Source organism: Perna viridis, chromosome 6, assembly GCF_037379345.1.
Source record: "Perna viridis isolate PV_CMFRI_1.1 ecotype Kerala chromosome 6, ASM3737934v1, whole genome shotgun sequence".
NCBI classification, from domain to species: domain Eukaryota; kingdom Metazoa; phylum Mollusca; class Bivalvia; order Mytilida; family Mytilidae; genus Perna; species Perna viridis.
In genome coordinates, this window is record NC_142450.1 from 3,711,344 (window position 1) to 3,726,872 (window position 15,529).

General features: G+C 31.5%; 1 protein-coding gene across 3 annotated transcripts in view; it reads right to left on the reverse strand.

Moving 5' to 3' along the window:
- LOC148613258 (uncharacterized) overlaps positions 1 to 15,529 on the reverse strand; it is a 25,024-nt gene continuing 9,495 nt past the window's right edge. Inside the window, exons 2-9 of one of the 3 annotated variants that reach the window (XM_088586561.1) lie at positions 15,361 to 15,414; positions 14,572 to 14,639; positions 10,501 to 10,913; positions 9,612 to 9,780; positions 8,896 to 9,080; positions 7,358 to 7,406; positions 6,491 to 6,526; positions 2 to 4,719 (exon numbers count right to left, since the gene is read on the reverse strand). In XM_088586561.1, the coding sequence (XP_088442687.1) occupies positions 2,906 to 4,719; positions 6,491 to 6,526; positions 7,358 to 7,406; positions 8,896 to 9,080; positions 9,612 to 9,780; positions 10,501 to 10,913; positions 14,572 to 14,639; positions 15,361 to 15,371 (2,745 nt within the window). In that variant the 5' untranslated portion in view covers positions 15,372 to 15,414 and the 3' untranslated portion in view covers positions 2 to 2,905. Of the gene's footprint in view, positions 4,720 to 6,490; positions 6,527 to 7,357; positions 7,407 to 8,895; positions 9,081 to 9,611; positions 9,781 to 10,500; positions 10,914 to 14,571; positions 14,640 to 15,360; positions 15,415 to 15,529 lie in introns of all 3 variants that reach the window. The other 2 variants (XM_088586560.1, XM_088586562.1) reach the window with 2 other exon arrangements.

A 15,529-nucleotide genomic window follows, 5' to 3' on the forward strand; every position in this document is an offset into this window, starting at 1 on the left:
ATAACAGGATCATTGTTTTTAGAAAGTTTGACAAGTTTTTGTAAAACTCAATATGACAGAACATTAACATTCCTTTCAGTTTGTATTCTGTTGGGTTTAAAGTATAATACTTAGGTATGAACTTTTGACGAATGGTTTTCACTTCTTCCTTTTGACATATAAACAGGTAATGGATAATGCTCGTTCCAGTCCATGAAAATCCCCGGAATGAATCCTGTCCTTCCGGGTGGGGTGGTAATGACACTTGTGATATATTCACAAATAGCCAAGTTTTTATCCAGAAAAAAATGAACATGTTTATTTCTGGTCCCTTATTCCTTAATAGCTCTGGTTACAAACCCCTAAATCACCTTGTTCACCTTGTACTATTTCACCCAGTTATTTTCCGTCATGAGCATGCTTGTTTCTGGCCTTAATTCCTGAACGTTTCAAGTCACAATCTCCAAACTCAATCTCAGTCTCACTTGTGTGGGACATGTGTATGCATCTTTTGGTACAATGTCCACGTTCTTATACCAATACTTAAGTTATATACTAGTATACAAATGTAAAGTCCGGACTGGAAATGACAACTGATGACCACATGCAGCATTTGTTTTTTCATATAAAAACGTTACATGGTTGGTTTGATTACCTCTATGGCACTCATGCACTATGTAAGGAGGTATACCTAAGGCAAGGGATATAACTCATGAAATCAGTAATATGTTTGTATTATATTCAATTTCATCAAAGCCTCTCAAGCTTTTGTTTGAAGCAGAATAAAATGAATCCTAGTTAATGAGATGCTTACATAGGATCGATGTAAAATGCTAAATACAAACGTTTGAATGATTTTTAAGAGTTGTGTCCCTTACCCTAGGTCTACCGCTTTAAAAGAATAACAAGGTCACTCTTGTGATTATGATTCGCTAAATGTGTGACAGACAGACTGATTCATTTGGTTTTAGTTCCTGTTATTAATACACATCCCTAGGATTGCAGTGAGTTTGACTGTTAGAAAGACTGACCGACTGACATACAATTTTTACGTCTTTGAATCTAGGACTACCAACTTCAATCTTTGATTTTTTTAGCAGTGGCTTTCAATTTTGACATCTTCAAACTAGTGACTTTATTTTGACCTCTACAAACCATTGCCTAAGAGTAGTGATATTTTTTGCCTCTAATGGCACCTACCAATTTTTTTTTTTTTTTTTGGGGGGGGGCTGAGTTGTTCATGAAGACATGACATAATTTAACCCCTATACTGGCCAGATATTTTTTTTCCATTTTATTAATACATTTAGTTTCACTGTTGCATTTTTACGAAAACAAGCTTGATGTCGTATGTCCCATGCTGACGCAAAAACAAGTTGAAGTGCAAAAGTCCCACAACTCCAGTAAAATTTGTCAAATCTAAATGGCAGCTGAACTTGATCAACTACAAATAGTAACAAACAATCCTACAAAATTTGGTCAAGCGGTTTCCAAGAACATGCATCCAGAAGTGCAACCAGATGAACGTAAGCATACAAGTGATGATAGATGCAGACACCAGTATTTCTATTACAAAGAAATTAAGCCCTTGCGCCAAAAAAATCAAATAGTTCATGATAAATAGCAACAACTTCATTGAGTTTTATTTTTAGGATAAAATCACTATAATTCATACATTCTTTATTTTCTTCAGGATAAAACCAACATTTACAACAAATTTACATAGTTATAAACTACGTTATGATGTACAAAGGACTTTCTAGTTTTATTTACAGTTCAATTAATTGGGTTTTTTTATACACCTCAACAGACAAAAATATAAAAACATATAGAAAATTTTTTTCCCAAATTGAATGAAACAAGGCTCCATTATAAATGTAAAAAATCTAAATTTTTTTTTTTTAAATTATATATCAGATTACAAAACTTATCAAGAAGAAAATTCCATAAAAAATTTTTTTCACAAATTATAAAAACTCTGACATTTCCTAATTTGGTATCGCGACTTGAAAAAAAAAAGACTTGTGATGTTAAATATTGAAAAAAATATACACTGTGATGAATGATGTCTTGTGATTTTTGAGGTAGAGAAAAATCTGAAAACAAACTTTTTTCCACAAATCTAGAAAATATTTCTTTAATTTGATGCAAAATTATGAGTTGAATAAAACAAGACCCCACAACAGGGGTCAAAAACTTAAAATATAAAAATAAATCACTAACATCAACTCAAAATTTAAAACATCCACTGTACAGAACTTTTCAGAAAATTTTGAAAAACAGCTTTTTTCAACAAATCATAAAAATAATTATCTTTTCTGATTCAGCACAAAAAGACGATTAAAACAAGACCCCACAAGTCATGTCAAATATTTAAAACAAACGCAGTAAAGGGTCATTATAAATAAGTCATGTGTAGTTGAAAATTTAGAAAAACAACTTTTTTCCAAAAATCATAAAAATAATTATATTTTCTGATTAAGCGTAAAAAGACGATTAAAACAAGACCCCACAAGTCATGTCAAATATTGAATATAAAAAATAAACACCATCATGAAAAAATGTCTGCTTCATTTTTGTGATTACTGAAGGACAGAAAAAGTTGAAAAACAACTTTTTTCATCAAATCTAAAAAATGTTACTTTTATCTGATGCAGAATGTTGAGCTGAGTAAAACAAGACCCCACAACAGGGGTCAAAAACTTAAAATATAAAAATAAATCACTAAAATCAACTCAAAATATAAAACATCCACTGTACAGAACATTCCAGAAAATTTAGAAAAACAACTTTTTTTCACAAATCATAAAAATAATTATATTTTCTGATTCAGCATAAAAAGACGATTAAAACAAGACCCCACAAGTCATGTCAAATATTTAAAATGAACGCAGTAAAGGGTCATTATAAATAAATCATGTGTAGTTTATTGAGACATGAAGAATGAATAGCAATCTTTTATGTAACTCATTAGAAGGTTTTTAATTGTTTCATTTTCTGCTACATGTAAAGGTGTGAGACCCCCCAAACCCCAGGGACTCTGCCTGGGGTCTGCATTACTCTGTAGTAACAATCTGACAATATCAGTATGACCCTTCACACATGCAGTATACAGTGGAGTCCATCCCCACTCACCACCAGACTGTGACACATCAACATTTCTCTCTAGACACATTCTCACTATATTAATATTACCCCACAAACATGCATCACACAAAGCATCTTGAATGTTTACACCATTTGTTATTAACAGTTCTACAACATTTACAGGACCATTCATACAATACCACAAAGGTGAAAATTCAAAACTATCTGTTTTGTTTACATTACATTTTATAGAAATGAGATATTTAACTAATTCATAAAAACCAATCCCTGAGGCTTCAATCATTGGTGTACTAGTGTTATAATGTCCTCTGATAGGTCTATTTTCATCTATAAGACCTTTATCATCCAACTCCAGGAATACTTGTTTACATGAATCTGTGTGTTCCTTTATATATCCCATCACTTTGTCTTTATATCTTTTTTCTTTCAACTGTTGATTATGAAAGAAGGACGTTCCATCTTGTTCTTTGAGATCTCTGAATATTCTGTCAAAATAAACATTCTCAATATCATCAGATAAATACAGGAAGGAATCATCTTGTTCTAAATTTTGACCTGACAAAAGTCTGAATCTTTCTGCTATGAATGATGAAGGTGAATATTCAATGAAAAGTTCTACAAGTTTTTGACCACAAGTTACAGCAACCATATCATACAGTTTATCATGGGCTATACTGTAGACTGATCCTGTTTTCTTGATATATGTTCCATCAAGTCTATTGAAGGTGTCAACAAGTCGTTTTCTTTCTAGTTCTATTTTTAGATCAATTTTAAAATTAGCAACTATTTCTGTTACTTTCACTTTAACATCTTGTGGTGTTTTTCTATGATTTATGTATGTTTCATCTAATTCATTGGGAAACAATACACATAACACCAAGGCACAGAACTCAAAATGTTTATATTCTATCATGTCTTTGATATCATTCTTTATACTGTTAACAGGAGATGTGAAAAGTTCAGTCAACTGCTTTACTTTTTTTCCTTTTGACATCTTACACAGCAATGGAAAAAATGAACACTTGTCCATCACTTTATCCAATTTCTGCAAATTATAATCTGATAGAGTTGTGTACTTGCTGATCATGATATGTCTTTCTTTAGGCAGTAAGCAATAATCTTTGGATTGTAAGTCTACTGATTGTTTGTTGAATATCTCTATTGACTTAAATTTTTTGTCCTTAAATATGTGTAAACGACATGAAACAAGGATTTTACATAGCCCAAAGTTTCCTTTCTTATCTACTTTTTTTTTAATTGCATAATTCTTATTTTCTGGAAGCAAACATTTCTCTATTTTGTCTGCATTTTCTTTCCATGTTTGCAAATCTTGTTCATTAAGGAAATTCTTCCCACAAATATCATCGATGACAAAAACTTGATTCTTTTGTAAATCTCTGTATTGTAAAATATCATCAGGAGAGATTACAAATGAAATGATATCATATTTCTCCTTTGATTGTAATTCTAGTGCCACATGGTGTATTATCGATGATTTGCCTGAACCAGAGCTACCAGTAACTACAACAACATTGTTCTCTCCAATTAATTTGGTGACATATCTTGATGCCCTGGTAACTGTAAATGTTCCCTCTTCTTTCAACCACTCTTCAAGGTGAATTTTATGCTGATCTATAATTCAAAAAAAAGTTCAATGGATATGTATGCAAATAAAATGAATCTAAATCTATGGATTGCAATATAACACATGTAACAAAAACATGTAATTACATCACCTTATTGAATTAGTTGTCACTTCAGTGAGTCAGAACAGTGAATCAGTGATCCCCCAAAAAATACAGTACAGAGAATCACTTATCACCACAGTCACTACAATGAACCAGTAAATCTCACATTGAGTCAGAAAAGTGAATCAGTGATCACCACTGTGAGTCAGAACAGTGAATCAGAGATCACCCAGTGAGTCAGTATAGTGAATCAGTGATCACCAAAGTCACTACAGTGAACCAGTGATTCCAACAATGGGTCAGAATAGTGAACCAGTGAGTACCAAAGTGAATCAGTGATCTCCAGTCACTATAGTAGTACAGCAAACCAGTGATCATCACTGTTAGTCAGTACAGTGAATCAGTGATCTTCACAGTCACTATAGTAGTACAGCAAACCAATGATCATCACTGTTAGTCAGTACAGTAAATCAGTGATTACTACAGCCAATCAGTGATTCACACAGTGAATCAGTGTTAACCACAGAAAGTCAAAACAGTGAATCAGTGACCACAACAGTGAATTGGCATGATAAATTAGTGATAACCAAAATGTGGAAATATATATTAAAGAATTTCTTGCTTAAGTAATAACTGTTAGAAAGTTAAGTTGAATAATGTTTTATTTTTTTTTAAATATAACAGCAAGGTGCATATGTTTCTAATATACAAATGTACCTGAAATGTGAAAAAAAGTTCTGTTTTCAATATTTTCTGTGTTACTTTTATATAATTGTTGTCTGGTTTTCAGAGCACTTTGACTATTGCTTTCTTCATTATCTCAAAAAAGAAACGGTTTGGTTTGGTCCTTTTTTTGGTCCTACACTGGTCTGAATTTTAAAATCTGTTAAAACATGTAGACTTCTTCCCTTGTAATATTTTAGCATTGGCTCAGTGTATAGCTAGGCCACAATATGTTTCCTAATAGTGTGTCAATTGTAACTTTGACTGCAGCCATCTGAGCCACATAATAAGTGAACAAATATTTAATCCAGTATGGACAGTTGAGCAAATAAATAACAAAACTTCACTTATTTATTGTAAATAAATATTGCAAAAATGTAGGAAAAAACTACACTTTGATCAAAATAGGACATCTTACTGGACATTAAATGATACCCCGCCACATTGCGAAAAATTGTGCGGGGGGGGGGGGTGGAGGGGAGGGGGACAACTACTCAAAATGGCCATCACTTTTGTGTATATAATTTTATCAAAATGAAATTCATACAATTTGTATTTAAAGATACTAAATAACTATAAATAGTTTGAAAATACCTTTCAATTTCTTCTAAATTTATCATCTAGAACCAATTGAGGGTCGATCAACCGGAAACACATCTTTTCTGATGGTATCACATAATACCTCGTCACTTTTCACAGGGTATAAAAATGGATCCCTTTACAAACTTTTGAACACCTGACCCAACTTAGCCTTGCCAAATTATAATGTTAAGATAAACAAAAATGCTGCAGAATATAATTTGATTAAAACTGGTCTTCATTGGTGAAGGTTCTTATTTTATGATCAATGAATAGTTAACACATAATTCTGCAATTATCTGAAATACTTTATTCATTACCAATAGTCATTCTGACTCAATTGTCAATAGATTATACTGACAACTAATTAATAAAGGCAATTAAACCTTAGCCCAGAAAGTCATATATCCTACCTTTGATATGGCTAGGAACACTTTCTCTACATTCATCTAAATAAAAACATTTAAGTAATCAGATATTTGAAGTATATTTATGGAGGTCCATGCACATATACTTAAGTTACTGCCTGAAATTTGGTCCTTTCTGAACATGAAATTACAAGGTTATTGACCTTTATTGTATGAAATCTTTTGGTACAATAAACTGAGTTATATAGCTGAAGGTGTATGTTCAGAGAAATTAACGGAACTAAGATTCGAGCAGAAATCAAAAGAATATAATACAAGGATTAAGACTATTAGATACAAGACACATAAATAGACACATATAACAAGAACATGAAGTAACAGAAATAATATGTAACTCTGGTGGCCTTCTTGCTTAATCAAGTAGAACCCAAACTTTATCAGATGTTAAAGTTGTCCCTGTTAAGATTTCTGTCAAGTTCATCACTGGTTGAGTAAAAACAAAGATATAGGCCTAATTGTAGTTACCCACAGGGTTTCAATGACAAATTTGAGTGGCCCCAGCCACCTGTTGAGCCGCCTGAACTACACAAAAAGTGAATCACTTGTAGAAGGCATTTACCCCCATCAAGTTTCAAAACATCAGCACCTGTTACGTTTCAGAGAAGTTGGCTCATCAGAAGCTTAAATGGTCTCTGTTGGTCATCTTGTTAAATTAAGCATAACAAAAAGGAAGATCTTTTGTAAAGGCTATTATGTACATCATTTCTGCCAAGTTTATTTAATATTTGTGAAAGAGTTTTCATTAATTGAGAAAAATGTGAAAAGTTTACGGAAGACAGACGCAAAGTGATGGCAAAAGCTCACTGGAATCTTAGGTAAAAGTGAGCTAAATACGATAGTCAATAACCTTACCAATCTTCTTTTCTAAATTTCCTACTGATCCCTCTATCTTCTGAACATTCTACAGATAAAATTTCATTTAGAAATCTTTATCATTTATAATTAATATTTTCTTTCATTTTTTTTATAAACAGTAAAGTTTTCACCTCCCTTGTTGAGTCACAGGAAGAAAACTTTTAACTTCATTTAAAAAAAAAAACAACTATATAATTGAAATGTAACTTTTTTCCTATTCGAATGAATTAACAACGATAGACATATTGAATGCAGACCAGTTTCCTTGCATGATTCATTTTTTGATAAATTCTGACTATGAAAATCACAACAAGACATCAAAAGAACATCAGAAATATTAATTAAGATAAAACTAAACGAAAAAATATCAAATAAGCTATTCTTTACTGAAGCATAGATACTCTAAGAGTTTGCACATTGAAAAATATGTCAATTTAAGTCCTTTTTGGTAGGGTAAGGGTACATTTTTTCATTTTACTCCAAAACCCTAAATGTTACTGCAACTTTCTACATCGTAACCATTTTAAAGCTGAGACATTGAACTAAATGTTGATACCTGTATATGTCAATTTATTTTGTTTTGTAGAAAGAATTTGAAGAATCAAAAAACGTGAAAAATGGATTTTTTCCTCAACAAGGTGTAAAAAGTAGCCAAAAATTACAAAAATGCTGTAATTTATTTTTTGGTGACAAAACAAAAAGATTCATAAATGGGAGGTATAAGGGTAGCTGAAAACCATCATTTGGTTGATGATGAGGGGGGTGCACGGTGGGTTATCTTACTACAACAATGGTTTAAGATATTTTGGATATTGTTGTTTTGGGTTCTAATTCCTAAACAGCAAGAATAACCCCATAAATCAATTACAAAATTTCTTTTATTGTTTGAAACCTTGTGGTAAAATTTTGTAAAAATATTTAAGTAATCACACAAAAAGAGTAATACCAAAATACCACAATTTAAAAAAAAAAATAAAAACAGTTTCTTGTTAAAATGTATTTTTATTGAATTTCACTACAAATTAAATGTTTAATGGTGAAGGTTTAAACTGTTAAGTAGCACTCCAAATAAGAATCATGCAAAATGTGATTCGTGGTTTTAATTTATTTTCGATGTTTTGTTTAAAATGTTATAGTAAACAGAAATTAACATGTGGCTTTTCATATAACCCTAATTCATAGGAGATAAAAATTATATAAAACGCAAGAATTCAAAATTAAGGGAGATAACTCTGCAAATGACTTTGGGATACAATAGAAACTTATGAATTTTCATTGTGAATCATCTCCTAAGAGCAGACAGATTGAAACGAATGATAATACATTTCATCATATAAGCCCACACAACAACTTAATATAACAAAAAAAAAAGTGTTGCCTTTTTGGGAGTGTATCACATAGTACAGAATGTGCATGATTATTACAAAAACTGCTACTTAAAAGTTTAATAGGAATGTTTTTGTAGTATGTTTATCCACTTCATGTGTCTGATATGTACACAGACCAATACTATGTTATGTTTCATGTTATCTTACCTGTTCCACGTCTTGTATTCTCTCCCTTAGATTGGTGTTCACCTCAGTTAACTTCCTTTTCAGATTTTGGATATCCTTTGGAAGATCAGCAATCACGTCAACATGTTTCATTAATACTTGTACTTGTGTTTGTAAATCTGCTATTGAAACATCTTCTGGACTGGTTCCTTCAATAAACTTCCTGCCTGAAATGGTTATAAATGAAACTGTATACTGTGTAATTTTACGGCAGTTTTATTTCACTATTCTCTTGGTATTATCTATAATGCTACCGTAATTTTAAACTGTCACAAATATATTTTCAATGAACATTATAATACAAATGATGAATGATCGTGAATTAAAAAAGACAAATTGAGTGAAAATGATCACGCTTTGGTTTCCAGTGTATAATTGTTATGTATTGTTAATTACCATATCTCCACACATTAATGAGGATACAATTACACAGAGGTTCCACTGTGTCATTGCAGGGAAAAAACATGAAAAAGTACAAAAATTAAGTCATATTGTGCCAGGTTGTCATAGAGCCTTATGCATGTACTAATTTTCTTAAATAAGCTATTCATGGTTAAATATAATAAGCCTTTTAGTCTATTTCCCAACTCATTTAATGTCACTATAACTTCAGGTATCCATCCTACAAATGATTTTAACATATGTAAGTTATCACATGTACTTTTTGTATTTCCATTAAATTTGTAATACTGTTTTACCGTTCTCATTTTCTATATTTATACGGGTGAATACTTCTGTCTCTTCTTTGGTCAACACACCAAGATCCTTGATAAACTGCTTCATCAGATCTAAGCTCTCCTGGTATTTAGTTTCAGTCCACTGTCTGAAGTCACAGTGTGCCCAGCTGTTCCGTACCTCTGATTTGATCTACAATATATAATATATTATAATATGACAAGTAACTTATTTGAGTGTGGTAAACAAATTTGACTTGAAACATACATAAACTCTGTGGACCTTTTAAGCTGACATCTTAGTAGGATAAATATATTTCACATAAATGTAATGTTCTACAGAACTACTGTATGGATCAAATTTTGAGCAGTTGAAAACAATTTTTTAATAAATTTAAAATCACTTTGCGATTTGTTCAAGCATTTCTTCAACTTTGCCGCAGCATGTTTGTGACTTAGTCTAGTGCAAAGCTGAACACTTGTGCATTAGTATGGACTAGACACATTCATGCTTGATGCATCTCTGACTTAAATATAATAAAAGTTATAACACAAAATATATCAGTATCTCATGCACACAAAAAAAGTTTCAGTTGATCAAATTTGCATCTGGTGTCCGATTCAAATACTTTCTTAATTAAAACTGACACAACTCATTTTGAAGACCTTATGGACTTGAATTGCTCACCTGAAACTCATTTCATTACTAACAAATATTTGCTGGCAAGAAAAAAAAAGAATTTTCTAATAACTGAATCCTTTTCTCTACTTTTAAAAAGCAGATCTTGTAATAAAAGCCAAAAATGTAAAAATGGCTATTTTTTCAAACTTTCGAGGACAATTTAACCTTTCAAAGAGTCTTTACTTACTTTGTAAGACTGAACAAAAATTAATGAAAAATAACTGAACCAACCCTATCACTACTGGCCTTTGCTCTTGGACATATACCACTGATAATTTTAAGCAAGGCAGATGCATCACAACTATCATCAAATCCTGCGTGCTTGATCATGTTTGTCTCATGAATGAACAGCTTTGACAGATCAACTGAGTTCTTAACATTGTAGTCAAATTGCTTCTGCCGATTCCATCCACGTATTTTATTATTATTATTTATAGCTTCATAATTAAGGTATTTTGACTGATAGCTTGGTAATTGATTTGGATGCTGCTGTACATCAATATTGTGTTTTGTCTTCAGATCATCCCAAAGTTCATCCAGCCTTTTCTTAACATATGTCCTTAAGAAAGGAACTATAATTGTATGTAGCTGTAAACCAATAAGAAGCCATCTTTTCTCGTTATTGTCTAGGTAACACAGACATCCTGTAAAGTGTAAAAAATACAAGTCCATGTAATTCTAAGGCTGAAGCTATCCATGAAAATACATTTATTACTGAAAAAAATATGTACACAGGAAAACTTGTAACATATGTTTAGGACCTATATATAATTACATCAGTTTTTGCCTGTTAAAATGCATGAGCTGCATATTTGCCCCAATTCAAATAAAAACATATGCCTTTAATGATTGAAATCATTAGGAAAACACATGTTATCTATTAATATTTAAATGAGAGAGTATCATACATATATGTTTTGATTTAATTAAAAACATGTGATAAACAGGTTGCAATATTTCCATTGTATATGTATTGGGTGTGCTCCCATTTCGCCTTGGTTGTGAATTACAGATGAAAAAGGTAAAAAAAAAGTACTAAGGCAAAATGGGAATTTAAATATTTTTTTTTATTGTAAAAACAAAGAGAGGTGTTGTTCCATGCTCCCAGTTTTTAGTGGAGACCCTGAGTTGCTCATTTGCTTTTGTTACTTTGTATGTAGGATTTTAGTTACTTTATGTTCTTTGTTGTGTATGTCTGTTTTCCATGTCTGGTCTTCGTCCCTGGATTACATTCTTTTGATTACCGCTATAACCTTGGTTCCCTTGATTATTCTTTGTTACAATGCTTTTTTTTCTTCTTGTTCAGCAATAAATTTAAAGTCTTTGAATACGTTTCAAAATTGAAAAGAAGTAATATTAAAATATATGTAATTTTATTTTTCACATATGAGTACACATACAATTCAGGGGCCAATAAAGAAAAAATAAACAAAAAACAAATATTGAGATAAAAAATGAAATATGATATTTTAAAATAAATTTAATGAATGTATATGCATAGGATTGGATTAAACTAATGAAGTTATATCTAAGTACCTACTGTATTACGAACATGTAATCTTCATATTGTTAGTTTATTAGCAAAAATCAACAATAAATTGACATTATTTATTTGGGAGCATAAATACTTGATAATTAAATGAAATAAGCTAAACGTCATTTAACTGTAAGTTAACTTGCTTATACTTAAGACTGTAACTTGTTGCAATTTTGTTCTTAAAAATCCTATAACAATTTTAACCACTGAGGTACATGTATACTAATGTCACAGTTGGATATTTTTGCCTTCTCCAGTCTAACTACTGCATTAAGAAGAACTGTATCTTTCTGGAGCCTCACCATCTTGAAGCTTCATTGATTATTATATATGTACCTTCACAATTGTGCTGCTGTGCTCAGCCTGAAACTGTTTTCCACTGTTGCTTTTAATTTGGTACTGCTGGAATCATTTTTAATTACTATTTTGCTCAATTTTGTGTATGTTAATAAGATTTTAATTTGCCTTTTCATTTCTGTGTGCTTATAAAAATTGGGATGTGTCTAGCTATTATGAAAGTGTTCAGTCAGATCATATTATCATATTTAATTTGAATTTTGTTTTTCACAGTTATTATTAGAATCTATCAAATAAAAAAGAAACAGTTGATTATAATCATGGGAAAAAGGTCATTCTTAAAACAAGAGGCTCCCAGAAGCTTGAGTCGCTCACCTTGTTGAATTTTGCCTTTCAAAGGCAATAAATTAAACAAGAAGTTGTCCAACAATTTTGACTCAAGAAGTCTTTGGTAGGACTTATCACAAGACCTTTTCAACAATTGAAAGTTTCTTTTAATCTATCATAGTTTTCAAAATATTGACTGAAAACTACATTTGTATTAAAAAAAAGTCATTTTTCCCCTTACAAGGAGTCTGAAGACTTTTGTAGTTCTAATAATATGGATCACTTCAGCCACTGAAAGAATTTGGATAAACCTAACAGTTTAGGAGATATATGTGAAAAACTACTGTCTGACCCCTATGTTCTATTTTTAGTAATGGCGGCCATGTTTTTTGATGAATCAAAAATCCCCACATCAGTTCTATGCAGGATACCTCAAGGAACATTCATACCAAGATTGGTTCTAATTAGTCAAGTAGTTTCAGAGAAAAAGTTTTGTATAATTGTTAACAATGACGTAGGACGCCATGTGATGGGAATAGCTCACATGGCCTTTGGCCAGGTGAGCTAAAAATGACAAAAACGCAACAAATTGGACTTAATCATTCACAGAATAAAAAATAAATGAAATAACCAAATATACCAACAAACAATATAAAGATCTACATTCCTGTTCTTGTAATATGTGAACATAAGGTTAAATTGCTATAAAAACACAAAGTAGCACTTAATTTCTTGTTTACACAAGTTCCCATTTTGCCTTAGTTCACTCCAAATTTTACTAAGGCAAAATGGGAAAAAATTATGTACCAAATTTGACAGCTAAGCCAAAATGGGAACAAGTCTATGAATTGTACAGTGGATTAATGTTAACCCCATACCATATAGGTCTGAAAAAATATGCAATGAAGAGAAGTTGTCATTTCAAGGGAAAATACCTCATGTTTTCAATGTTAAAGTGGCCGGGGTATATTCTTGTTTCATGTTTAAATAGAGTCCTGCTTTAGTGTGTAGTCAAAAGAAAGAGAAAATATTGTTTTAAAAACAATTTCTTAAGAAAACTGAGGTATGTGCTGTTGTTTTACCTATTCAGGTACATTTTGTAGTAAATTTTGAAGAAAAAAAATGCAATTAAGAGGAATTTTCTCATTTTTGGCCTTGTGCTATGCAAATAAAAGGATTTTTTTACATGAAGAAAATGGGAAATGTTTTTGTACTATGAGTTTTTTTGCAATTAGGGCCTTTAATAAGTTGGTCTACGGATCCATCAACCCAGTTTTTGTCGTAAGTAAGAATAAAAAATAAAAATTTCAAAATTGTATTATTTTTTACCTGAATTACATTCTTTTAATTTCCTCATGGAACATTCATACCAAGTTGGGTTCCAATTTATCTAATTGCTTGATAACCTTGCCATTATCTATGTTTAGATAACAGTCTGGGTTACTGGGTGTTGGGGAGCCAGAATTTGATTTGTCTGTATGAACAGTACCATCAGCATGTTATTGTTTCAAATTAAGAAAATGACACCCAGCAAAGAGGCTGAATCCACATCTTACTTATAGATGATTGATTCATAATTCATCACTGTTCAGTGTATATTATAATTAGCTGTTGAAGACTAATGCCGTAATTGGTACTAAGAATTACTGCTCTCAACAAAACTTTTAATATTTATCAACTACACAAAAGGTTTTTTGAAACCAGCACATTTACTGTTGTGAACAAATGTGTATGGTAATTAAAGTTCAGTAACTCTAAATTGTTAAGGAGCTTACATCAATATAAATGAGAATTCTGTGAGCAATACCCCCACTTTCTATCAGGATATTAGGAATATTTAAATAAAGGGAGACACTGCTTATTCTTGCATTTGTGTATAGGAATTTTCTTCATGATGTCATCAGTTACCTGTGATTTGGTTGTGATTAACAAATAAACCATCAAGTGGCATACAGGGCATTAACTTTAAATCTGCATAACTTTTTCTCAATTTTTAAGTAATTTGACCAGCTATTTAGGATGGCACATTTTATTCCTATATTTGTTTGGAAATTATCTTTAATCTTTCTTTACTGTACCAGGCATGCACAGTAGTAAGCAGAGGGGAACACTGTTTATTCTTACATTTTTTTTTAAGTTACCTTTATTCTTTCTGTAAATCCACCACATAGAAGAAACAAAAACAACCAGTGCAGTAATAATAAATAACCTGAAACAAAGATATGAAATTTAGGTGGTAATGCTGAAAGTACTCAAGTTAAAAGTAGTCCAAACTTCCTCTCACTCAAGTCAAGAATGCATTTAGATTTAACTCATGTGCATTACAAGAGTAATCAAGGGAACCAAGGTTATAGCAGTAATCAAAAGAATGTAATCCAGGGACAAAGACCAGACATGGAAAACAGACATACACAACAAAGAACATAAAGTAACTAAAATCATACATACAAAATAACTAAAGTAAATGAGCAACTCGGACTCCACTAAAAACTGGGAGCATGGACCAGGTGCACCGGTAGGGTAAGCGTCCTCTGCTTTTCTAGAAACACCCGCCGAGTTGCTCATAAAAAATCAAGCCCGGGGTAGTTATGCACAAGTTAAACTTAGACAATTTCAGGCAGTCATGATCATATATTGATAATTCACTATTTCCAATTTATCATATTTCATCATAACCCTTGCTAAAAAATTGTGTAAGTGCCCAAGACAACAGAGTTCTTATCAAGTGCTTATCATGAATACTAAAAATCTTCCTTTTACACATAATATGCAAACTGGAGATATTGAAGAATAGACCCGTAACTATGACAGAATAAAATAGCCTACAAATAAAATTATTATAATACTTGTAGCTTTTAACAGATACAATAAAGCCTTCTCTAACATTTGCACAAACTTGTTTCTATTGTATAACGTTTTAGAATACTTACACGAGTTCCATATCTTTACCTCAGATCTGCAAGTTTTCATGCATCACACATAACCTTAAACAGAAACAAGATAGCTACATGTAGCCATATGTTCTACCACAGAGGTGGATTAAGTTAATGAAATGGAACTAAAGGAAGAATGTGGCAAGAGTAAAATACTGATTTATAA